The 25,089-nt window shown below is 36.5% G+C and overlaps 5 protein-coding genes and 1 long non-coding RNA gene across 6 annotated transcripts; 1 reads left to right on the forward strand and 5 right to left on the reverse strand.

The window, feature by feature from the left end:
• Positions 1-1,020: 1,020 nt before the first annotated feature.
• Positions 1,021-2,759, reverse strand: LOC147533310 (putative esterase D14L). Its single transcript, XM_086646114.1, has 2 exons — positions 2,012-2,759; positions 1,021-1,719 (listed from the first exon to the last, which is right to left on the reverse strand). Exons 1-2 carry the CDS (start codon positions 2,380-2,382, stop codon positions 1,275-1,277), a joined length of 816 nt encoding a protein of 271 aa, XP_086502240.1. The 5' UTR covers positions 2,383-2,759; the 3' UTR covers positions 1,021-1,274.
• A 6,492-nt stretch (positions 2,760-9,251) lies between these two features.
• LOC147533311 (putative esterase D14L) lies at positions 9,252-10,642 on the reverse strand. Its single transcript, XM_086651055.1, has 2 exons — positions 10,204-10,642; positions 9,252-9,864 (listed from the first exon to the last, which is right to left on the reverse strand). The coding sequence occupies exons 1-2, from the start codon at positions 10,572-10,574 to the stop codon at positions 9,420-9,422; spliced, it is 816 nt and encodes a 271-aa protein (XP_086507181.1). The 5' UTR covers positions 10,575-10,642; the 3' UTR covers positions 9,252-9,419.
• A 2,317-nt stretch (positions 10,643-12,959) lies between these two features.
• LOC147533312 (putative esterase D14L) lies at positions 12,960-14,383 on the reverse strand. Its single transcript, XM_086648323.1, has 2 exons — positions 13,956-14,383; positions 12,960-13,576 (listed from the first exon to the last, which is right to left on the reverse strand). The coding sequence occupies exons 1-2, from the start codon at positions 14,324-14,326 to the stop codon at positions 13,132-13,134; spliced, it is 816 nt and encodes a 271-aa protein (XP_086504449.1). The 5' UTR covers positions 14,327-14,383; the 3' UTR covers positions 12,960-13,131.
• Positions 14,384-15,833: 1,450 nt separating this feature from the next.
• On the reverse strand, positions 15,834-19,227 carry LOC147533313 (putative protein phosphatase 2C 63). The gene is made up of 4 exons (XM_086646773.1): positions 18,663-19,227; positions 18,164-18,537; positions 16,548-16,763; positions 15,834-16,418 (listed from the first exon to the last, which is right to left on the reverse strand). The coding sequence occupies exons 1-4, from the start codon at positions 18,916-18,918 to the stop codon at positions 16,164-16,166; spliced, it is 1,101 nt and encodes a 366-aa protein (XP_086502899.1). The 5' UTR covers positions 18,919-19,227; the 3' UTR covers positions 15,834-16,163.
• Positions 16,482-19,161, forward strand: LOC147533314 (uncharacterized). The gene is made up of 2 exons (XR_015227394.1): positions 16,482-17,598; positions 17,690-19,161. It is a non-coding gene; the product is annotated as an uncharacterized LOC147533314 (long non-coding RNA).
• A 3,694-nt stretch (positions 19,228-22,921) lies between the features above and the next one.
• On the reverse strand, positions 22,922-24,758 carry LOC147533315 (uncharacterized). The gene is made up of 2 exons (XM_086646774.1): positions 23,560-24,758; positions 22,922-23,339 (listed from the first exon to the last, which is right to left on the reverse strand). The coding sequence occupies exon 1, from the start codon at positions 24,593-24,595 to the stop codon at positions 23,582-23,584; it is 1,014 nt and encodes a 337-aa protein (XP_086502900.1). The 5' UTR covers positions 24,596-24,758; the 3' UTR covers positions 22,922-23,339; positions 23,560-23,581.
• Positions 24,759-25,089: the final 331 nt, after the last annotated feature.

A 25,089-nucleotide genomic window follows, 5' to 3' on the forward strand; every position in this document is an offset into this window, starting at 1 on the left:
CATTTACGGATAGTGGATATGTTGATGATCTTGACCATAGGAGAAATACTTCTGGATATGTGTCCATGAAAGGTCTGGAGTGGAGTTGTTTCATGGTCTTAAAAAAACAACCAATGGTGACCTTGTTTACCACCCAAGTTGAATAAATTGCGGCAGCATTATGTGCATATATGTCTGTACGACTCAAGAGAATTTTGGAAAAAGTTTGAATGGAGGAGAATGGAGGTACTATAATTCATTGTAATAGTTTTCGTATTCAATTGTCTAAGTATCATGTTTTTCGTGGCAAAAGCAAACACGTTCATGTAAGATTTCAATTATCAAATACAGTTGCGGACCTAATGACAAAACCACTTATGTTGGAGCATTTTGAGAAACTCCGTAGCATGCTTGGAATGGTTACTGTGACTGAAATTTAAATACATGTGTTTTTAGCTCAAGGGAAAGAATGTTAACTATAATTTAGTTGTTTCAGTTATGAGTTAACTAAACCAACCAGTTTGTTGAAATAAGTCCTTTTTTTTTTCTTTAAGAGAAATACGAGTTTGTTTTCTAGCCACTAACTACAAGTTCGTAAAGAGTAGATTGTGTTATTTTCTTTTATGTGTAAAAGTTATATATAACTACTGGAATGTCGAATAGAATAACACATTTCCTTCGTTCAATCTTATAAATTTTCTAAGTTCTTTTTTCTAACCATCTTCAATTGTTTTATGTGTTTACATGTATATTTATTTTCAATCTAAGATTACTACATCCAATTCTTTTTTTGTACACTTACTTCCTTTCATTATTTTCGGAAGAAGGATCTCATCTTCTCCATTTACTCGCTCCATAAACTATGTGAAAATATAGTTCTCCTCTAATAAAGCAAACAAAAATGCTAAACCGGCCGGACATTTGGAGCCGACAATAGCTCTAAAAGTGATGTGACTGGCCCCATGACTGGTCATACCATGAGAAGAGAGAAACGACGACCTGACCAATTGGGGCGGGCCTTCGGGCAGTTAACCATTACTCTCAAGCAAACCGAAGTCTTCTACTCCATTTATTAGCCACTACACAATAATACAAACTTACAACTTCACCAGCAATCAAGAAAAACAAAATAAAATTATCAAGGTGATTAAGAGAGATAAACATCCCATTGATTAATGTTTTCCCCATAAGTAATCATCATTTCTAGTTATCTAACAACAAAAGCAACATGACATATACATTATTACAGCATCTCAAAATGACATTAATAATAAACAATTAATTTCAAACACTAATCAAGCCACAATATCAAGCTGAATGTGCCGGAGAAGTACTGGAATAACAACATCTGGAGAACTTAGCTGTGGAAGATGACCATCGGACGACATAACCTCAACAATGGAGTCAGATCCAATATTCCGATGAATGTATTCGGGCACCACAACGGGCACCGCCAAATCTTTACTACTCTGTAAAATATGGCAGGGGACGGTAACAACCCCTAAAACATGCCTAAAATCACTTTGGAATATAGTTTGTGCTACACTTAAAGCTATATCAGGTCTCATATTGAACAAAGTCCTACTGAATTCTTGAACTGCTATCGATTCCATATCTCCTCCCACAGCCATAGGTGCAAATCCTGAACACCATGCCTTGTAATTTGATTTCATCGCTTCGAACAATTGATTTAGATCCTCTTGCTCAAATCCTCCATAGTAATCCACGTCGTTTAAATACCTAAAAGTAAAACAATAATTGTTGAATAAAATGGTGCTTGGTTTTCTGTATTAAAACCAATTAACACCTAAATGTGACTCGTCTTACCCTTATGGCCTTATTATCCAATTAGACGAGCCGTATATCAGATAAAAAAAACAGTCTAAAATCTGACTCGATTGAGATAATTCAGACCTCGTGTCAGATTTCATATCATATGAAACAAGAAAAACACTACCTAAATGAAAACTAAAATGACTATTTTGGTCTGATGAATACGATTGAGACGAGTTATAGTTAAAAAAAGAACTACCTAGGGGAAGCAGCGAGCAGGACAAGTTTAGAGAATAGATCGGGGCGAGAAATAGAAGCTAAGACACCGATCATAGCTGAAACAGAGTGACCAACATAGATGCAAGATTGAATTTGAAGTTCTTCTAAAATGGCGAGAAGATCGTAAGCATAACCTTCAAGAGTAGAGTACCGATCGAAATCGAAGTAATCAGGGTTTGTAGTTCCAGCTCCAATTGTATCGAAAACGATGACTTTGTAATCGTTTAGTAAGTGAGGAATTAGATGTTTCCATACAGATTGATCAGTACCAAATCCATGAGCTAGAACTATTACTTGTTTACCAGCTGATCCTAAAACCCTAATGTTATGAGCATCTTCAAGTATACCCATCTGTTTCTTTCTCTCTCTGTATTGACTCTGCTTATCTTTCAGTTTCGTCTCTCAACCTCTATGATAGGAATAAATCTTGGTCGTTGGAACTTATAGAGTTAGATATACCCGCCATAAATTCCTTAAATCATTAAGAGAGTAATAAAATATCTGCAATTTTAGGGTTAACTCCCGTATGGACCCTAGACGTGACCAATTTGCTCGTTCGACCCCAATTAGAGTTCTATTAAGAGTGTGTTAACTTTGATTTCTCTTTTCTGGTTTCTCTTCTTCCACTGAAAAGTTTCTTCCTCAACATAGATGAATTGGGAGAGGATATCCACTCACTGAAACTTCTTTAGTAGGAAAGAGAAGCCCATGAACAATCTAACTAACACATTCGATATTTTTAGACGGGCATAGAGTAAAGATGTTGTTTTAAAACACCAACCACCAACTTTTGTGTAGTTAGCTAATCGCATCAAAGTGTGACTCATGGGTCAATAGGTCGGATACATTAAATTATCAGGTAATGCCGACAACTTATAGATTCTTTTGTAGTCACTCATCCATGTTTCTTACTAGTTTTATTACATGGACTACATATGAAAATAAAGGATAAAAATATTATTGTTATTAGTTGATGGTGTATTCATACAAGATGGCTTATTAATGGTGTCAAACCAATCAGTATCTTTAGCAACCTAGAAAACCTTTGCGCTTATTTAAACATCGTTTTCTAGTGACACAATTTGATGCCATAAGATAAGACGGGCAAAAAATATCACTATCGGAATTGAATTTTTTTTTTTTTTGGAAGTCGACTACGATCTACGTATGTCGTTACATTTGGCACTTGATACATCATAGATGTGATAAGCTCGATAACCGTCCACTCAAACACTAACAGAACCGGGCCTATAGCCCAACAAGACATGGCCTATAGCCCAACAAGACATGGCCTAAAGCCCAACAACATTATTTACACCCTAATAACCCCAATTCAAATAACCAAAGATTTCACCTTGTCTGGGATTCGAACCTGGGACATCCAGGGATTTCTGGAGTTTATGTCAACACCTTGGAACCACTTGGGCTACCAACTGTTGACAGAATTGAAGTTAAAAGGCACACTTTTGACCTCCCAAAATAGAGAAGTAAACAACATATTCTAACAAGGGAAATGATAGAGTGACTTAGAAATTGGTACTTAGAGGGTGACATATTTCCTCATTTAGAAACAAAAGCGGTCCCCACCGTAGTCAAACTTTGAAAAAACCTTGTCTTTTAGTGATTCCACATCAGCTGGGCATTAAAATGCCAAAAAAATTGGGCACTCTAGCATCTCCCTTCTAACAACAATAAGTTTGAAACTGTCAGTACAAAAATGAACTCTATCTAACAACAATAAGTTTGAAACCATCAGTACAAAAATGAACTCTATCCCTTCATGAAACCAATACTCACTTTTCTCTCTAGGTTTTACATTTTCTCATAGAACTCTTTCGCCGCAGTAATGTGTTGGAGTTCTTGTGCCATATCTGTAAAAGTTCATGTTAGTTAGTAGAACAGAAGATACAAAGTAAAATAAAGAACAAAATAGTTAACGTAGTTCGGTCGGAGGATCACGACCTACATCCACGGAGAAAGCCATTAATGGTTGTATTATATTATCTCCACAATCGTGGGATTGATTGGTTACAGACTCGAAGACTCAATGCAACTCAATGATAAAATACATAGAGGTCACTTCTATTTATAGAGTGACTTGGGTATCTCGATTCATCTCGATCCTTAAACTCTAACACTCCCCCTCAAGTTGGAATGCGGAACTTGTGAAGTATCCAACTTGAAGATTGAACTTGGAAAAGATGAATGTTGCTCGCATACTTTTGGAATCAAAGCTTGAGCTTGAACTTGAACTTGATTTTTTTTTTTTGTTTAATGTCGAACAATCGGCAATGGTGTTGAATTCTTTGTCTGCAACTTGAACTTAAAATCGCACATAAACTTGATATAATATTCTTGTCTTCTTTCGTAAGTTTGAATACCATTCTTTTCTTCTTTTCTTTCTTTATGAAGCTTGAACAACATTTGGTGAGAGGGAGGACAACTTCAAATTTATCATCAAACTAAGGAGGAAACGATACCATATGTAGTTGATGATGGAAAATTGGAACAGGTAGACATAATGAATTCATCTTGAGGATCCATGAAGAGGATGATGAAGACATAGTGTCACAAACAAAATAAAACAAAAGTGACAGAAGAATTGTGTAACAACTGAAAACAGATGGATACGAGTGACATGAAGATTTGTCCCAAAAGAATGCTTCCATACTGTGGTAAATAAATTATGAAAGAACTATTCGCAACAGGGTGCCTGGTGGTGGAGAAAACAGTGACGGGATATTGTTGTCACGAATAATGTGGAAACTATTAAGGGGTCAAAAAAATGACCGGAAATAATGGTGAGATTGGAATTGGTTCGGTTATTGGCTGAAAAAAATGTGTTAGGAAAAAATAACCTAATTAACTTGTTCAAGAATATGGAGATAAAAGATGTGAAAGTAAAAGCAGAGACACCAAGATAATTTAACGTAGCAAAAAACCCCTCCAAGATAGAAGGTAAAAAAACCACGGGACCTAGTCCACAAATCTTCCACTATAATTAAATAATGGATTACACAATTCTTCCCTAAAGCAATAGGGGATTAACCAATTCTTCAAGATGTGTAGAAACACTCTTTGATAACAACTCTTCACCAAAACTGTGGTGGATAAACTGAACAAAGATATAGAAATCTCTTACTCCTTAGGATTTGAACAAATCCTAGATTATTAAAGGCTGAAGAAGATAACCACAAACTAAATTGCTTCACAAGATAAATAATCTTCTTTTCTTCAAACTAATTTTTTTCTCTTTCAATCTCTCTTGAAAGAACCACTTCAGAAATCTCTCTTTATCTGACTTCTCTTTGTTCTGAAAGTTGTGAATATCTTCCCTTTCATTCCCTTTTATAATGATAAATATGGAGGTTTACCAGTAGAAATAGGAATTCCATTTCAGGCTCGAAAAAATAGAAGTTTCTATTTTTTTCTCCAAATAAGGAATAAGAGAAATTTTATTTCAACTAGGAGTCTTTTTATTATAAGGAGGGACCCCAACAAACTCCCCCCTTCCGACTTATGAAGAGGGACCTACCACATCCAAACCTGCGACACTGCTACATAGCTCATGTTTGCCTCTGGGTAATGGTTTTGTCATCATATTTGAACTGTTGTCATCAATATGGATTTATAGATTTTTCTCGATCTTCTACACATTTTCTTCAAGAACATCTTGGATCCACTGGTATCTAACATTCATATGCTTAGAGTTGGAATGGAAACTGAAATTCTTACTGAGGTGGATGACACTTTGATTGTCGCAACGAATAACATAATCATCCAGTTTCATACCAAGTTCTTCTAATAGTCTCTTCATGCATAACATATCCTTGCAACATTCTGTGATGGTAATATATTCTGCATCTGTAGTAGATAAAGCTACACACTTGTGTAGTTTAGATTTCCATGACACTTATCCAGAACTTGGCGTACTTCCGTACTTTAACATTGCTTCGGGGTACCTGATGATAAATGGGTCGGGCCCATTGACCATTAATTCATAGGCTTGGCACCGCGTAAGCCCACCAATCGTGGATTTCTGGGGGAGTTCCTAGCAACGAATTTTGGCCCATACAGTGTTGTTGGTCATAGATGATGACCCATTTTTAGTTAAAAGAAAAAAGTTGAGAGAGGTGCAGCGAAGAAGCTTTAGAGAAAAATCAGTCTTCGAAGTTGATGGATTCGTCTAAGGGTACTACGCCTATCGGAGTTAAGTGGGTTTTCAAGATCAAAATTAACGAAAATGGGCACGTGAGAAATACAAGGTGAGATTGGTAGCTAAGAGTTATGCATAACGCTTTGGAGTGGATTATACTAAGTATTTGCACCAGTTTCAAGACTCGATACCATTCGACTAATACTTACCGCAACAACACAACATGGATAAGATGTTTTTCAGTTTGAAGCGAATAGTGCTTCTGTCCATGGTGAGATAAAGGAGAAAGTATTTGTGCAACAACCTGAAGGATTCATTAAGGAAGGAGAAAAAAAAATCTACAAATTGAAGAAAGCATTTTATAGCCTCAAGCAAGCACCAAGGGCATGGTACAACAAATCGAGGCTTATTTTCTACGTGAAGGCTTTGCGAAATGTTCCAGTGAGCATACTTTGTTCACCAAAGTCATAGGAGCTAAATTTTTTATAATAAGCCTTTATGTAGACGATTTAATTTTCACTTGAAGTGATTTCAGCATGTACAATGAGTTTAAAAACTCAATGATGATAGAGTTTGACATGTATGATGTAGGAAGAATGAAACATTTTCTTGGAGTAAAATGTTGCAGAATTTGAATGGTATTTTTATTTGTTAAAGAAGATATGCACGAGAGGTATTAACAAGGATTCAGATGACAAGTAGCAATTGTATAAGAAATTCAATTGTTATTGATACAGAGCTTTTAAAGGATAAAGAAAGAACTAAAGTTGATACAGTTTTGTTCGAATAACTAGTTGGGAGTCTCATGTATTTAAACGTGACTCGTCCGGACTAATATATGGTGTAAGTCTCATTAGCAGGTACATGTCTAGGCCAACCATTTCACAATGATTGCAAGAGGATTCTAAATTGTTTGAAGGGGACAGCTGAACTAGGTATTCTCTATAAGAAGGAAAAGGCAGCTTAAAGGGAGATGACAGTCTTAAAAAAACAAACAGTGATGACCTTGTCTACCACGAAAGCCGAATATATCCCAACAAAGCTACGTGCACATCAGTGTATATGGCCCAAGAGAATTTTGGGAAATTTTGGAATGGAGGTACTAACTATAATTCATCGCAATATTTCGGTTATGTAAATATCATGTCTTCATGGCAATAGCAAACATATTCATGTCAGATTTCGTTTCTTAAGAGATTTGGTGAATGAAGGTAAGTAGAGTTTTGAGGTATTGCAATTCTCAAGACCTAATCACAAAGCTACTTAAGCTGGAGCAGTTTGAGAAACTTCGTAGTATGCTTGGAATGATTCGTGTGTCTTAAGTACACATGTTTATATCGGTAGGGAGGGAAGTCGTTTTTGTTTCAAGTTTATCAAATCAACTAGTTTGTTGAAATAAATCTTATCCTTTGAGAGAAATACGAGCCTTTAACAGAAATATGAGTCTATTTTCTAGCACAACACTATAGCGTTGTAAAGAGTAGATTATCTTATTTTTTGTTCTGTGTAAAAACTATATATAGCTACTGGTATGTTAAATTGAATAACACATTTCCTTGGCTCAATCTCGTAACTTAGGTGCTGTTTGTTTTTTTATTTGTGGCTGAATCTGAATTGGCTGAATCTGAATTGGCTGAACTGAAACGGCTGAATCTGAATCGGCTGAATTATTTTACAAAGTTAATGTTTGTTTTTTATATCTGAATTAATGAATCTGAATAAAATTTTGACCAATATGCCCTCATAAACCAAACACGCCCTAATCTTTTTTGCTAAACAAAAAGGCAGAGAAACCCTAGGGTTTGTTATCTTTCTCATCTCAGCCTCTCCACTACTACTCCCTCTCTCTCTCTCCCGATGGAAAAGTTATCGCCGTCATCTCTCGCCAACATCTCTCTCTAACCTTCTCTTACCATGTCTCTCTCTAACTTCGCTCGCAGGCTCTCTCTCTCTCTAACCTAGCCGGCTCTCTCTCTCTTTCTAACCTGCTCGCGCATAATCTGTTTTCATCTCCTCTGAATCTTTTGAATACCCATTATAAGAATCCCACCTGAGAATATCTTTAACCTTAGTAATTCCATCATTAATATCCTCACTGGTGTTTCTCTTTCTACTTCGATGAGTTATTCTCTTCAACATCGATCCGAAAAACCTAAATCCGACATTTTTAGATTTTTTTGAAGAGGAATTTTTCTGAATTCTTAAAGCAGCTTCAAGAAGAAGAGTTGCAGTTCTAGAAGGGATGTGAACGAAAAAAGGGGTATTTGGTGAGTTTCTATTTGGGGTTTTAATTGGAGAAAAAAGGGGTGACATTTTAATGTCGGGAGATTCATGGAAAGATAAAAAGCAAGCATTTTTAGAGAAGAAATTAGAGTTTTCTGATATGGGTTTTCTTCTTTTAATCTGTAAAAACTGTGTTTTTTTCTCTAGTGAAGATCTGGAAATCTAAACCCTCGCCAGATCCGGTGAGGGTTAACATATCTCCGGCAAAAGACCACAATGGTGTCGGGGTCAGTCTTGGTTTTGGTGGTGGTCTGAGTGGTTTGTCAAACTTCTGGGTGGTGGTGGTGTTGGGCTCTGTGGTGGTGGCGTTGGGCTCTGTGGTGGTGGCGGTGATGTTCTTGGTGTCGGTTATGTGCTCTGGTGGTGGTCCGTCGTGGTCTGGCGGTAGTTATGCCGAGGTGGTGGTTTTGCGGTGGTTTGGTTTGCCGGTGGTTTGGTTTGTCGGTGGTGGTTGTGGACAAATTTTTAAAAAATGTAGGGGTAGAAACGACATTTCACATATTTCAGAAATTAAACCAGTATTTCAGACTTGTTTTAAAGTCTGAAATATTTGGGGGTTTTTTCAGCCAATTCAGATCTTAGACCAAATTCAGCCGAATTTTCAGATTTTTTAAAATTCAAAAACAAACATCTGAAATCTGAATTGGAACCCAATTCAGATTTCAGATCTGAAAAAATGAAAAAACAAACAGCACCTTACTCTCATTATGCTTGAATGAACAATCTTATCTCCTCCTTTTACCCAATCTATAAACAAAGTGAAAATATAATTTTCCTCTAATAAAACAAACCAAGTCTTATACTCAATTTATTAACCACTACACTACAATACAAACTTACAACTTCACTAGTAATCAAGAAAAACAAAATAAACTTTACAAGGTGATTAAGAAGTCATCATCTCTAGTTTCTAACAACATGAAACATACATTATTATTTCACATACTAATCAAGCTACAATGTCCAACTGAATGTGCCTGAGAAGTACCGGAATAACAATATCGGGAGAACTTAGCTGTGGAAGATGACCATCGGATGACATGACTTCAACGATCGAGTGAGATCCAATATTCCGATGAATATATTCGGGTACCACGACTGGCACAGCCAAATCTTTATTACTCTGTAAAATGTGGCAGGGGACGGTAACAAGCCCTAAAACATGTCTAAAATCACTTTGGAATACAGTTTGTGCTACACTTAAAGCTATATCAGGTCTGATATTGAACAAAGTCCTGCCGAATTCTTGAACTGCTGTCGATTCCATATCTCCTCCGACAGCCATAGGTGCAAATCCTGAACACCATGCTTCGTAATTTGATTTCATCGCTTCGAAAAATTGATTTATATCCTCTCGCTCAAATCCTCCATAGTAATCCACATCGTTCAAATACCTAAAGTAAAACAATAATTGTTGAACAACAAAAACTAAAATGGTGCTTGGGTTTTCTATGAAATTGGAAATTTGTAGTTGTCATGCATAATTTGACTTGTCTTGCCCTTAGCTATTTAGACGAGTGAGACATGGTGAATCAGATAAAACAACCCGTCTGAAATCTGATTCGGTTGAGATAATTCGGACCTCATGTCAGATTGATTTCATATCAGAGGATGAACAAGAAAAACACTATATAGAATGAAATATTTGTCTGTCTAATTAATTAAACTAAAATAGCTATTTTGTTCTGATGAATACGATTGAGACGACGAGTTATATATAAAGAAGTACCTACCTGGGAGAAGCACCCAGTAGGACGAGTTTAGAGAAGAGATCAGGGCGAAAAGTTGAAGCTAAAACACCGATCATAGCTGAAACAGAGTGACCAACATAGATGCAAGATTGAATTTGAAGTTCTTCTAAAATGGCTAGGAGATCGTAAGCATAACCTTCTAGAGTAGAGTACCGATCGAAATCGAACAAATCAGGGTTTGTAGTTCCAGCTCCAATTAAATCGAAAACGATGACTTGGTAATCGTTTAGTAAGTGAGGAATTAGATGCTTCCATACAGATTGATCAGTACCAAATCCATGAGATAGAACTATTACTTTTTTACCAGCTGATCCTAAAACCCTAATGTTATGAGCATCTACAAGTATTCCCATCTCTCTCTCTCTCTCTCTCTCTCTATGTTGGCTCTGCTTATTTTTATGTTTTCTGTTTCTAGCTCTATGATAGTAATAAATCTTGGTCGTTGGAACTTGAAGTTCGGCTTATTAGGTATACCCGCCATAAATTCCTTAAATCATTAATTGGAGATTGGATAAACAAACGGTTAATAATTAAAAGAGAATAAAGAAAATTCTCTAAGGTATAAAGACTTCAATGAGATACTTAAGAATATTATGCGGATCGAGAATACTAGATCCGACGATCAAGAAAAGTCTGGATATACTTGAAGATGTTCGACGATATTCGAAGAATATATGAAGATACAAAAGATTTAGTTTCATATATTCAATATATCTCTTATAATTATATTTTAATAAATATTTTTTTTTTTGAATAAGGTGATTGAATTATAAAGAAAAAGGGACAATAATGTACAAGCCAAAACGGCGAAAACGGCAAAAGAAAACAGAAAGACAAAATGCAAGAAACGAAGAGCAAAACCCGACACCATCAGGATTACATCGAAGAAATGAAAGCCCCCCAATTCCCCACTATGTCCGAAAACGATTTATATTTAGCCCTTGGAATGTTTCGGCTCCAATGAAACACAAAACATTTAGCTGAAAAAATTATATCTCCCACAGTCCCTGTCTTGTCGGAGAAGATTATTGAGTTCCTAGAATTCCAAAGTGCCCAAAGAATAGCCTTAGGGATCATGTTTATGATCGGATTTTTCCCTTTATACCCTCCCCAAGTAGCCAAGAGATCTAAAACTGAAGCTGGGGTAACCCACGAAACCCCCAGAGAGACATACCGCCATACATTGTAGGATATATCACAATGAATAAAAAGGTGCGAACTTGATCCCTCATCTTTCTTGCACATTGGGCACCTATTGGGGGTGGAGCAGCCACGCTTTCTCAACGAATCAATAGTAGGAACCCGCCCTAAACACGCCGCCCAAAGAAAGAAAGAGACCCTCTGAGGAACGTTCCGTCTCCACACATCCAGGAAAACCTTAGACTCTCGTCCAGAGAAATTAGACAAAACATCATAGCACGACTTAACTGAAAGCTCCTTGTTCTTCGATGCCAACCATTCCCTCGCGTCCGAGCTGTTGGATAAGGAAAACCTACCCAATAAAGATATTAACCGATTGAATTCGTCTACTTCCCAATCTCTGAGCCTGCGTCTCAACGGAATTGACCAAACCCCTTCCGCGGAATCAAAAAACTCGGTTATCATACCCTCCTTGTTCATACATATTCGAAATAAGATAGGAAAAGCCACACGAAGAGGATGGTCCACTAACCAAGTATCCTGCCAGAACTTGGTATAAGACCCCGAACCGACCTTGATCCTAGTATTAGAGTGAAATGAATCCCAACGGTTGAAAATTCCTTTCCAAACCGGGCAACCGTAGGTTCCTTTAGGGGGAAGAGAAATCCAGCCACCACTAGCTTCCCCATACTTTTGCCCGATGACAATCCTCCAAAGCCTATTTCTCTCGATCCCGAATCGCCAAATCCACTTGGATAAGAGAGCGTCATTCATAATTCTGAGATTTTTGAGTCCTAAACCTCCCATTGACTTCGGTCTACAAATCAGCTTCCAGGCCGCCCAGTGGATTTTCTTCACCTCTTCTCTCGAATTCCACAGAAAGTTTTTGAAACTCTTTTCTATATGTGAGACCACGCCGATGGGCATCGGAAAGAGGGAAAGAAAATAAATAGGAAGAGCTGAAAGGGCGGCCAAAATCAAAGTAACCTTACCTCCACGGAAAAGGGTCTTAGCTTTCCATGAAGAAAGTTTCACCGATGCTCTCTCCAAAATTGAGTCCCAAAGCTTTTTCGATTTGTACCCATGGCCTAAGGGTAGCCCGAGGTAAGAAGTAGGAAGGGACCCTTTAGTGCATCCGAACAACCTAACTAGAGTATCTAGCTCCTCTACCTCACCCACCGATAAATATTGTATTTTTTCCTAAGTTTAGTTAGGAAATTAGATAACCCGAATCACTCTATAAATATGAGTTGGGTTACAAAGTTTAAACCGTCGAGTTATCGAGTTATGTAACCGATCAACCCCACATACAATTGTATGTGATGATTATTAATCGTGACTTTATCATATCTCTGATTATTATATAATCGTGAACTTAACAGTCTTAGTCAATTGAAACAAAAAAAATACGTGTTAGGCTAACCACGCCACAGGTAAGGGAGCGTGTGAGAATAGTCTCACGTGTTAGGTAAGTAGCAACCAAGAGTACAATGTATAGATCTTCTCCACTCATTGCCAATTGATTTTAAGTTGGATGACCACAAATTTAACAATTTCTTTCTTTACTGGAATGCCCATTCTTTGAAAAAATAAAAAAGAAAAAAAAAAAGTCTCATCCTCCATTTATTACCCACTACACTATAATACAAATTTACAACTTCACCAGAGTCAAGAAAAACAAAATAAACTTAACAAGGTGATTAAGTAATCCTCATCCCTAGTTTCTAACAACAAAAACAACATGACACCCATTATTATTTCACATCCTAATCAAGCTACAATATCGCACTGAATGTGCTTGAGAAGTACCGGAATAACAATATCGGGAGAACTTAGTTGTGGAAGATGACCATCGGATGACATGATTTCAACGATCGAGTCAGATCCAATATTCTGATGAATATATTCGGGTACCACGACTGGCACAGCCAAATCTTTACTACTCTGTAAAATGTGGCAGGGGACGGTAACGAGCCCTAAAACATTTCTAAAATCACTTAGGAATATAGTTTGTGCTAGACTTAAAGCTATATCAGGTCTCATATTGAACAAAGTTCTGCTGAATTCTTGAACTGCTATTGATTCCATATCTCCTCCGACAGCCATAGGTGCAAATCCTGAACACCATGCTTCGTAATTTGATTTCATCGCTTCGAATAATTGATTTAAATCCTCTTGCTCAAATCCTCCATAGTAATCCACGTCGTTCAGAAACCTAAAGTAAAACAGTTATTCTTGAACAACAAAAACTAAAATGATGCTTGGGTATTCTGTATGAAATCGGAAGTTTATTGTTGTCTTACTCTTGATGTATGATTTGGCTTGTCTGGATGACTGATTTAAGTGGGGTGACTTTTTTTTTTCTTTTTTATAATTGTCTAATATGTTATTCGTTTTTATAAGAAATTGAATCTTCAGTGTGTATGACTTATATACCTTGTGTTTTTATTGAAGTGTTCAGCGTGTCTCGAACCCTTGAGCTTTAAGGTGGAAGATTATACCTCTTACCACTCCAACCAAGGGTTGTTGACAACTTGTATACCCTATTTTGCTCTGATGAATACGGTTGAGACGAGTTATAGTTAAAATAATACCTAGGAGAAGCAGCGAGGAGGACGAGTTTAGAGAAGAGATCAGGTCGAGAAATTGAAGCTGAAACACCGACCATAGCAGAAACTGAGTGACCAACATAGATGCAAGATTGAATTTCAAGTTCTTCTAAAATGGCTAGGAGATCGTAAACATAACCATCGAGGGTAGAGTACCGATCGAAATCGAACAAATCAGGGTTTGTAGTTCCAGCTCCAATTATATCGAAAACGATGACTTTGTAATCGTTTAGTAAGTGAGGAATTAGATGTTTCCATACAGATTGATCAGTACCAAATCCATGAGCAAGAACAATCACTTGTTTACCAGCTGATCCTAAAACCCTAATGTTATGAGCATCTTCAAGTATTCCCATCTCTCTCTTTAGTCTCTTGTCTCTGCTTATCTTTATGTTTTCTGTTTCTAGCTCTAAGATAGTAATAATTTTTTTTTTTTTGTTGGACTATGATAGTAGTATATCTTAGTCGTTGGAACTTGAAGTTCGACTTACTAGGTAAGCTCGCCATAAATTCCTTAAATCATTAATTGGAGATTGGATATACAAACGGTGTAGATGAATAATAAAGGATTATTTTTCTGATAGCCCCCAACTTTGTGACCAGCTTCCTGCCTAGCCCCCTACTTTATCAAAAATACTCGGATGGCTCCCTTTTTGCAGTCACCGTTAAATGTTCGTTACTCTCTCTCCTCCATCTCATCACCTCCTCTCTGCCACATCATCAATCACGCCACATCATCGTCTTCACCGACAAAGGTCGCCGGCCAAATTTCCGACCTTCGCCGGTGAAGACGATGATGTGGCATGATACATGATGTGGCAGAGAGAGGTGATGATATGGAGGAGAGAGAGTAACTGACACTTAAAAGTAACTGAAAAAAGGGGACCGACCATCTGGGTATTTTTGATAAAGTAGGGGGCTAGGCAGGAAACTTGTTACAAAGTTGTGAGCTTGTTGGGAAATAACCCAATAATAAAATATCAGCAATTTTAGGGTTAATTCCCATTTGGACTCTAGATGTGACCAATTTGCCTGTTTGACCCCAGTTAATGTTCTGTTAAGAATATGTTAACTTTGATTTCTCTTTTCTGGTTTCTCTTCTTCCACTGAAAAATTTCTTCGTCAACATAGATAAATTGGGAGAGAATATCCACTCACTGGAACTTCTTTAGTAGGAAAGGGAAGCCCATGAACAATCTAACTAACCCATACGATGTCAACACGTGGTTGGGCAAGTGGTTCAAGTGTTGCCATATACTCCAAAAGTTCCTAGAGGTCCTTGGTTCGAATCCCAGAAGAGGTGGAATTCTTATGTTATTGAATTTGGGATTATTAAGGTATTAATAATGTGGATGGACTTTAGGTCATAGTTTAGTTGGCCTTTAGACCTGTTCTTGTTAACTTAGTAGTATTGTGCTTATCACATCTTTAATGTATCAACACCACTGTAATGACGATAAATAAAAAAAAAAAGCTAACCCATACGATACTTTTAGATGGGCATGGATAAAGATCTTGTTAACTTGGTAGTATTGTGCTTATAGCTAATCGCATCGAAGTGTGACTCATGGTTCAACAGGTCCAATACATTAAATTATCACGCAATGCCTATAGATTCTTTTGTAGTCATTCATTGCTATTTCTTACTGGTTTTATTATGTGAACTACATACCATTAGTTGATGGTGTATAAGTGTATTTATGGCTTATTAAGAGTTTCAAACCAATCAGTATCTCTAGCAACCCAGAAAACTTTGCTCTTATTTAAACACCTTTTTCCAGTAACACATTTTGAGGCATAAGATAAGACCTGCGAAGAACATCACTAGTAGTTCACAAAGTTGAACAACAAAATGCAAACGGATTGGAGTCATACCAATATACCTTAGTTACTGTCTGAAACACAGAAATCTAACAAGATAATACTCATACATCAGAATCTACTCTTCTGTGCTTACTCATAATTATAGGTAGAACATTAAGAACAGAGCCTTCCCCAAACTTGTTCTTCAAAAAGTAACAGAAAATAAAAGAATCTAGAACTTGATTTGTGAAGTAAATTACCAGTAACTTGAATCTAAGAACACCTAAACTCTGACTTCTTCTTCCCCTGGTCATTATTATGTACATTAGCCTTTTTTATTTGAAACTCCTATTCCTTTTTATACTTTATTCACAGAGCAGTCAGCATTTTTCAGGTGTTAATATTGAGTGGAACCTCCGATTCGTCCGAATTAAAAGAGTAAATATCGACTGGTGCATTAGTACAATGAGTCGTGCTATCGTTTCGGGAGCCTTGACGGTGATCAAGAAAGATCACCACTACACTTATATCATCGTGGAAATGACGTCTTACTCCTTTCTCGATTTTTTTTATATCGTCGTATCTCAACTCTCTCTTCTTTGCAGCTTCTTGTAAAGCAGCTCTCACTAATCTTCTTGCTATTCCCTGCCAAAAGCAGTTGGACCAACAAAATAATAATCAGAAAAGAAAATAATCGAGACAGACTTATTTTTTTTAGTAATGGAGATGGAGATATGGTTGAGCTTATGAGTCCACCAGAAGGTGTGAACTTACTCGTCTCGGGTTTTTGGAGACAATATCGACTGCTGTTTCATCGCTTAATTGCTCCCACAGTCCATCTGTAGCAAATATCAAGAACAAATCTTGTGGTTTTATCTTTCTTATCCCGATTGAGGGTTCTGCTGTCATGACTGGTCGTTTTAGAGGAATTGGATATCCAAATTGTTGGTTGGGTTTCTTTAAATACACATCTCCAATAGATCTCGATACCTATAAATCAAGTCAATTATAAATTATAACCCCTTTTTGCAGAATGATATCAAATTAAACAGCTAGATATATATTGAAGGAAAACATGAATCATCACATAAAGTTTTAACCTATATCATATCATGTGATCCCACTTGGAGTATAAAGGTAGCAAGTGAGAAATTATCAATTCTTGTGATAAGATATGTCTAACCCTTTAGTAAAGAACATATAAGTATTAGGTATAGCTAGTAATTTACATGTTATTCCTTTTGACTTAGATCTCATTTATTGAATGGAACCGTACTTCTGTTTTGCCGTATGAAAAGCAAATCTAGAGAGGCACAACATGTGATTCTTGAAAATTGACCAGGAAAGGAGGGGGGAACTGAAATAAACAGCTTATCTATTCACATATCTAACTCGTGAGAATGACATGGGATAGATAGGTTCCACTTCATTTCTCTTTTTTTTTTCTTCCATTTTGTATAACATTATACTATTATAGTTTAGCAATAACGCCCCCCCCCCCCCCCCCCCCCCATCGCAATAAACAACTAAACACAACGAATAATACTTTTCAGTTGTTAGTGCATTAGGGTGAGAAGTTGGAATAATCCAACTTTATTTTAAGGAATAAGTTCTTATTTCTTCAATTATTAAGATTCTCAGCATCAAAAGCGAAATTATCTATTAAGCAATGAAAACTACTTCTGGACTAAAATATTATCACTAATTAGTGGGCGCAAGGGGCTGACCCGATAGGCGTTCTCTAACAGGATAAGGAGATGCAGAAAAAATTTTGACTTTAAGATAAACCAGAAATGAGAAAATTTTGCTCAACCTTTTCAAACGGGTGGTTTGCATTGATTTTCGACATAAAGAACCCTATGAGCTAATCGACTACTAGTCCACTCGCCAACCCTAATTATCGTATAACAAATAAGAGAATGTTCTATAGCGAGTCAATTCTGGAGTTTCGAATCTCATCTTCTAATATTCATGTAGAGGCTATAGTGTTGCATGTCTGACTAGTGACTACCGTCCAATCTATTTGGTAAAAACCCCGGAAGGGCGAATCATTCATTATACACAAATGCAAATCATTTTATTTCTCCTAGTGAATGAAACCCAACAAGCGTGACATCCATCCTAATAACATGTATCGAATTTAATTGTTCTTTGGAGATAATTTGTATAATCTCTAGGTAACTCTTTCGATATCAACCTACAAAATACTAATCTGATCTTCGGATTAACATAATCAAAGTATTCAAAAACTCGATAGCTAAATGAAATTCAAGAACTCAACTAGGCTTCAAACTAAATTGTATTGATTACTGAACTACCAAAACCCCACAAGTGATGAAGTGAAATTGAACAAATCAAACAAGAAAAGCATAAAAAATGAGAATTTATACCTGAATTATGCCTTTAATTCGCCAAACTCCACGAGTATAAACAACAATATGATTATCATCAGGATGAAGTGCTTCAACTTCTTTCCTAACTTCCTCAACTGCAACATTATGATCAGTTGATAATCTTTCAGCAACAACATGAGCATTCCTTCCCTCTGATAATCTCTTCCCAAGAACAGCTCTTGAATCCCCTAAATTTGCTACATATAAGACATCATCAGAAATAGCTCCAACTAAACAACATGATCCAACTGAAGCCATTTGAGGTCTAGCCGGCCATGATCTCTTTACTAATTTCAAAAATCCCTCTTCAGTTGCATCAAAAGCTTTCTTAATTACATCAGTAGATAATCCTCCTTGCTCAGAAGCCAATTCTAAAAATTACCCAAAAAAACAAAATAAGAAACAAAATTAGGGTTTCATTCATAAAGGAGATTGAGTGGAGATTGATGAAAAATAAAAAATAAAAATTAGGGTATGGGTAGGTTAGATAAGTTACTATGAAGGTGAGGGAAGAGATGGGTATTAATAAAACGAGAAGCTTCAGGACCACCATGACCATCATAAACGCCAATATAAGTAGCAGAAGGAGAAGTAAAAACTTGAGTTTGATCTTCAAGAGAAGAATTAGCTTGAACAACAGCAATTGAGAAATCACCAGAAGCGTGTGGTTTTAAATCCATATGCCATAGAAGTCCATCTCCTCTTAAATGTCCAAAACATCTCTCAAATGGTCTATAACATGTTCTTAACATCTTATTCTTCTCTTTCTCTCTCTCTTTCTCTCTCTCTCTAGAAATCTCTGTTTTTGAGCTTCTATTGTAGTATAAATAGAATTACCCTAACAGAAGAAGTAGAAGAAGAATAGGACAGGAAGGGTAAAAAAATGTAGATAAATAGGTTAGAGAGAGAAAATGGTATCAGGGTGGAAGAACAGAGGATTTGAAGGAAGAAGAAGAGGTCTGAAGTCGTGTCAATACCGCGTGAAAGAGAGAAAAGTTTATGCTAGTGACTCTTTTCCACGCGTTATATAAAAAGAGTGGGAGTTTTCTCTTTTTTCAACCACTTTTCCTTCTTTATTTCTTTACTTATGGATCCATATTGACTTCACCATTGGGTGTTTCTCTTATCCTTTTGGAGTTTTGGTTTGGGGCTTTTGGGGATTGGGCTAACGGCCCAAAATGGGTCGCGAAATCAGAGTCTAATCCGAGGGAGTGAAGAAATTAGCGACAAGTCCACGAAGTCCGAGATTGAATAAAAAACATAGAAACAATCTTGGAAAAGTTTTAGAATTTACAGTTTGTAAAATTGAAAAATGTCCGAGATATCTGAAAAATTTAGAAAATTTCTGACGTCAGCGAAAATTTGGAAGTGACCGTTGCAGTAAATGTCCCGTCTCTATCAATTTCTCTCCCACGCCTACTTACAAAATCAGTTTTCTTTTGTTCTTTCTCAAGAACTGTTCCCCTTTCCCAAATTTCATTTACTAACCAAAAGCAACAGCTAGAAGCCCAAAAATCAACTGCTCTCACCATAAAATCTACAACTTCTGAAGCATCATTCTCCATCGAAACACCTGTTACTCTGCAAGAAAGAAATTAAAGCAAGAATCATCTTGGAAAAGTAGTCTTTTTCATTCTCTCTTATCAACATAACCTAAATCACTTGAACTTTTTGATTTTATCTGATAATCTTACTGATTTTTTTTTTTTCGTTTTAAAAACCCTAAATCTTCAAAATTTTGTGATTGATCTTTATTTAAGAGCCCGAAATTCTGAAAGACATTTTTGTTTAATTTTTATTTAAGTGTTCATGAATTCCTTATTCAAAAGTTCAAATCTAAGCTTGCAGGATGGAAGAAAAAACTCATGTCCCAGGCAGGTCGTACGATAATCAGTAAGACGACTCTTAGCCCCATCAGCATATACTTTCTAGGCCTCTCCATTATTTCTCAAGGGACCTTAAATCAGTTGGAGAGGATAGTTAGTAACTTCTGGTGGGACCACAATGATGATAAAAGAGAAAATGCGTTTTCTCCCTTGGGAATTAATTCAGAAGCCCAAGGATCTTGGAGGTCTAGGTGTCCGGTCGTTGGCCAAGATCAACAAATCCCTAGTGGCCCAACTGGCCTGGAGGTTCATCAATTAACCAGAAGCAACATGGGTAAAATACTTAAAGCAAAATACACAATTAGAGGAGACAGAGACAAATAAATAAAATGCTTCTCCAACTTGGTTGTCGCTGCTACACATCCGAAAAACTCTCCGAGCAAATGTGTGTTATCAGGTGGGAGATGGATTTACCATTAACATATACCGAGACCCTTGGGTGCCTACAATTCAAGGATTCTTACATGAAGTTAGACATCGGAGAAACACAACCCACTTTAGAGTCTCAAATATACTAATAAGTCACACTTAGAATGAACAAATTATCAGAGATCTATTTGAAGATGCATCAGCCCAAGAAATGTTAAAAAGATTCCATTTCAAGACACATGACTCAAGACAGGTTAATCAAGAATTACATTTGAAGGGGTGATGCGACTCATCCTGAAGGGGAAATCCTAAACTCAAGAAAAAAGGGTTTGGGCTTTCCATTAGAAGCGTCAATCGAATAATCTATAGACAAAATTAACCTCTAATATTCCCATTCATGACCAAACTAAACCAAACAACACTACAAGGCATTGTGATAACAAGGAGCCACATTACGGGGCTACTGGTCCCAGTAATCACATTCTTTTCCCGGATGAAAAAAATGGCCCCAAAAGAGTTTATCTAGATACCATTTCTTTGGGTCGCGTGAACAATTTTATAATGGTTGTCGATAAACAATTATTGTAGACGACCTTTATTTATTTTGAGTGAAACTTTTTTGGCCCTTTTTTCGTTACCCTTTTGTCCCCCCCCCCCCCCCCCCCCCCCTCCAAAGAGAGAGAGGATGAAAAAAAAATTGTTGCCTAGAAAGATTTGACAAAAATCTACAATTTCTTTTTTTAAATTTTGTACCCTGAAAATTTCTTGTTTCTCCAAACGTCGGACGACTCTAATAGATGTGAGTATTTGTGACATGTCTATTGAAATACAAGGACAATTTGACAAAGAGATGTGACGGTTTGGTGAAAAGATTCAACGGTTCCATCATTATTAGATTGGTTGAGTGCAATATAGACCATCAAATCTAACTTGAAATCACGGAATAAATGCGATCCCTTGGATCCTAGAGCATGCCCTGAGAAACCCGAAACTAAAACAAGAGACTTTGACGCCCACTTTGACCACCGATCAAATCTAACATGAAGGGGAAGTTGCGACAAAGAAAAGTACATCTAGTCATTGCCTCATATTTGAGGAATATGATGTTTGAATGAAGGAGACTAAGAAAACATCATATATCTTTTTGAATGGGAGGAAGACTGAAGCACACTGAACTTCAAGTAACTTGGACTTGGTGGCGGAAATCAAGTCAATGTGTGCTTCTTTGGTTAGTTTTAACTTTTAAAGTGTAACTTCATAAAAAGGAGAGTCCAATCGAGATGCTGATATATTAGCTAGCTAGAAGAATTCGCTACTTATTAGATCATGGGGCAATGTTGTTCAAAATTAAATATGCCAATCTCAATATTGTAATGTTTTGAATACTTAACCAATGGAAGGTTCTTTAAAAAAGAACACCCCATCCAAATTGTCCTCTTCTTACACGCCCCCCTTCTGTTATGAGAAGTTCTTCCATAGGCTCATCATTATTGCTAAACACACCCCCTTTACCCATGAACCTCCCACAATTTGGATGTAGGTGGGTGCTTTTTACAACAATGTGAGTGTCTATAAGGCTTGCCTTCTCCTCCATCTCTTTCTCTCCTCCTCAGCTCTCTCACATACATAAACTATTCGAATGTGTTGGAAGGTCCACTCCACTCGGCCAAACCGAGTGGACTTGGTCTAAATAGGAATCCTACTACAACTAGGATTCCTTAGGTATTAGGATTATAGTTTAGATTAGTTTAGGATTAGTTTTAGATAAGTTTTGATAACTTAAAACTCTATCATGTAAACCTATATAAAGAGATCCATACATAATGTAATGTACAAGTTGTAGTGTTAATAAACAAGGTATTTACCTATCTCTCTCTCTCTCTCACACAACAACCAACAAGCTCACCGATCTTCATCTCTCGGTTTCAACCGAGTTCATCATCAACAATTCTCGGATTATAACCGAGAGCTCCATTCATCTCACTCTCGGTTATACCAGAGTATCACCACTCTCGGTTTTCACCAAGAGTCGTCACATACCTCTCGGTTATAGCCGAGACACTCTCTCTCGGTCATCAACCGAGAACATCACCTTCTTCATCTCCACTCGTTATACTCGAGTGTGTTTTATTATTCAAAGGTTTAAACCTTTTCACAGAATGTGAGTGAGAGAGGTGAAGAGAAGAATGTGCGAACGAGTTGGTGTGGTGAGACAGAGAAGGGAGAGAGATGCGAATCAGCGAATGAGAGAGGTGAAGAGAAGATTGTGGAAGGTTCCGGTGGTGGTTGCGATAATAATGGTGGTGGTGAGTTGGAAATGAAAATCTTTCTCTCTTACAACTAAAATTTTGTATTCCGAAAATTTTTCTTTTTATCTCCAAAGTACGTAGTGACGAAAAAGGATTCTCTTATCCTACATAATATACGATATTCTCTCTTGTACTACTTGTGATATTTTAGCCTATTTATGAGAAAACTATCAAATATATACCCACTAATATTTACTATTAAGTAGAAATTTCATATTTTGAATAAATTTGAAATTGGTAGCAATATAAATCATTTGGAAAACCAATCTTCTTGATCTACTTCAATTAACTCAGTCTCTACTAATTAAGAAAGAAAATCAGTAATATCTACCCTTTCCTTTGGTAGTCTCTCTCTTATCCCCTTTTTCTCACCTCACCTTTTTTTTTTTGGAGACGTTTAATTCTCACTCAATACAACCCATAGACAGTAGACAACACGCTTAAAGAAGCTCCAACCTTTAATCATGATCACCACCTTGGCCACCATTACCACCACCTCCTCTCATGCATGTGTTCTAAAAGGTCATTGACTCCACCACCAATTCCCCACCACCACCACCACTTCATTTTGACCATCCAAAGATTCAAATGTCAAATCTCAAACTCCCCCTATAAAGAGAAAAAAAAAAAAGAGTAATTAAAATAAACCAACATACTTAGAGAATAAAATAATCTTAAAAACTAATTATTCTTGCTACAATCCTAGGTTCCAATTTTAAACCTCACAAATATCATAATCATTCTATTCAATAAATTTAACATAAAATAAAATAAAAATGAACATTAGAGAGAGTTAAATTTAAGAGAGAGAAAGAGAGAGAGGGCATGCCTGAAAAAGTGAACAGCTTTAATTAAGCTTCTTCTGGTACATCAGAAATTGAGAGTTCTTTGAGCCATTCAAATGTCCTTATGTGATTCAAATCTTTTTGTTTCCCCTTCTCTGATTCTAATTCTGCTTTCACTTCTTTTTTAATCAATAATTCTCTTCCACTACTACTAATACTACTACTATTACTATTAATACTAATCTTCTTACTAATCCCACTCTTAATTACAACAATTTTAGAAGAAACAGTTTCATGAACTGCATCAACTGAACATTTACAACTTTCAAATATAAATTTCCTTTCCATCTTCTTCTTCTTCTTCTTTTCAATCTTCTCCTCATTTTTATTCTTCTTACTTTTTCCATTATTACTACTGTTACTACTACTAGTACTACTGTTAAAACTACCATTAAAGCTTCTGTAATTTCGATTTTTCAAATCCTGCAACTCAATCTCTGGTGTCTTTACTAAACCCACTCTCAAAAGACCCCAAGTTGTCGACTTTCCAGTTCGATTACCTCGAACAATTCTGGGTTTTGAAGATGAATTCCAAATTTGGGGTTTTGGGCTTGGATGGCTGTGAAAAATGTTCTTTAATGGCTTATACGTGGTAGTTGAAGTTGTGGTGGTGGTGGTGCTTGATGAATGGTGGCTTTTACTACTACTGCTCCGGCTAGTATAGTTGCCGGAAGAAGAACGACCCATTGATTCCGATATTGAACCAGATCGACTTGGGTTTCTACTATCTAATCGATTTCCTAATAATAACCCATTTTCAGAACTAACAGAGAGACGTAATGGAAGGATTTGACCTTGAAAAAAGACATCATCAGCTACACAAATTTCTGATTCTGTTAAAAGAGAAGTACCCAATGATCCAAACTCAAAATCTTCAACTTCTAATGATAAAGATTTGTTTTTGATTTGTTGATTTTCATCATTGATTACTTTGATTGGAAGATCACACAGTGATAAAGCTTCTTCTTCTTCTGAATTATAATCTCTCATTTTTTCATGATCACCACATTGGCGCGTCATTTTTGGAGTTAGAGAGATTTACCACAATGAAATGAAAGAGAGAGAGGTTTTATAGAGAGAGAATCAGACAAATATATGAAAATTTTAGGAAGAGAAAGAGGGAAAGTTTAGAGAGAGAGAGAGAGAGGATTTTAAAAATGGAAAGTGACAGTAAAGTTTGGAATTAAGTAAAAAAAGAAACATAAAAAAAGGGGGATTTAATTGCAGGCGGATTGAACCAAATGATTTGATTTCAGTTTTTAGGGTTGGGAAGGAAGAAGAAATTAGATATGTAATTCCATAAAATCTAGTTTATATATGCCTAGTTCCTAGTTATATAATTTGACCTACTACTTGACTCCTATGTTAATTTTGATTTTTTACAAAAATTTGATGACACGATAATGTATTTTTATTGATAATAAGTAACGAAGGGTGAGATTGTTAAATTAGGTCAAGTTAAGGTCGAAGTGATAGTTGATGTAGCATAATCGTAGGTGATTAGCAGGCCATTT

This window comes from Eschscholzia californica, unplaced genomic scaffold (assembly GCF_041429995.1).
Source record: "Eschscholzia californica isolate CP2 unplaced genomic scaffold, dmEscCali1.0.p SCAF_6, whole genome shotgun sequence".
Taxonomy (NCBI): domain Eukaryota; kingdom Viridiplantae; phylum Streptophyta; class Magnoliopsida; order Ranunculales; family Papaveraceae; genus Eschscholzia; species Eschscholzia californica.

Bases quoted from the DNA above. Each gene is read 5' to 3' on its own strand.
- LOC147533312 (XM_086648323.1), bottom strand. From the start codon at position 14,326: ATGGGAATACTTGAAGATGCTCATAACATTAGGGTTTTAGGATCAGCT. The intron at 13,577-13,955 runs GTATTATTTTAA...GTTTTACTTTAG, and splicing joins CTCCTCGCTGCTTCTCCTAG to GTTTCTGAACGACGTGGATT.
- LOC147533311 (XM_086651055.1), bottom strand. From the start codon at position 10,574: ATGGGAATACTTGTAGATGCTCATAACATTAGGGTTTTAGGATCAGCT. The intron at 9,865-10,203 runs GTAGGTACTTCT...GTTTTACTTTAG, and splicing joins CTACTGGGTGCTTCTCCCAG to GTATTTGAACGATGTGGATT.
- LOC147533315 (XM_086646774.1), bottom strand. From the start codon at position 24,595: ATGACGCGCCAATGTGGTGATCATGAAAAAATGAGAGATTATAATTCA.
- LOC147533310 (XM_086646114.1), bottom strand. From the start codon at position 2,382: ATGGGTATACTTGAAGATGCTCATAACATTAGGGTTTTAGGATCAGCT. The intron at 1,720-2,011 runs GTAGTTCTTTTT...TTTTACTTTTAG, and splicing joins CTGCTCGCTGCTTCCCCTAG to GTATTTAAACGACGTGGATT.
- LOC147533313 (XM_086646773.1), bottom strand. From the start codon at position 18,918: ATGTTAAGAACATGTTATAGACCATTTGAGAGATGTTTTGGACATTTA. The intron at 16,764-18,163 runs GTATAAATTCTC...CTTGATTTATAG, and splicing joins GAATTAAAGGCATAATTCAG to GTATCGAGATCTATTGGAGA. The intron at 16,419-16,547 runs GTAAGTTCACAC...TGCTTTTGGCAG, and splicing joins TCTCCAAAAACCCGAGACGA to GGAATAGCAAGAAGATTAGT.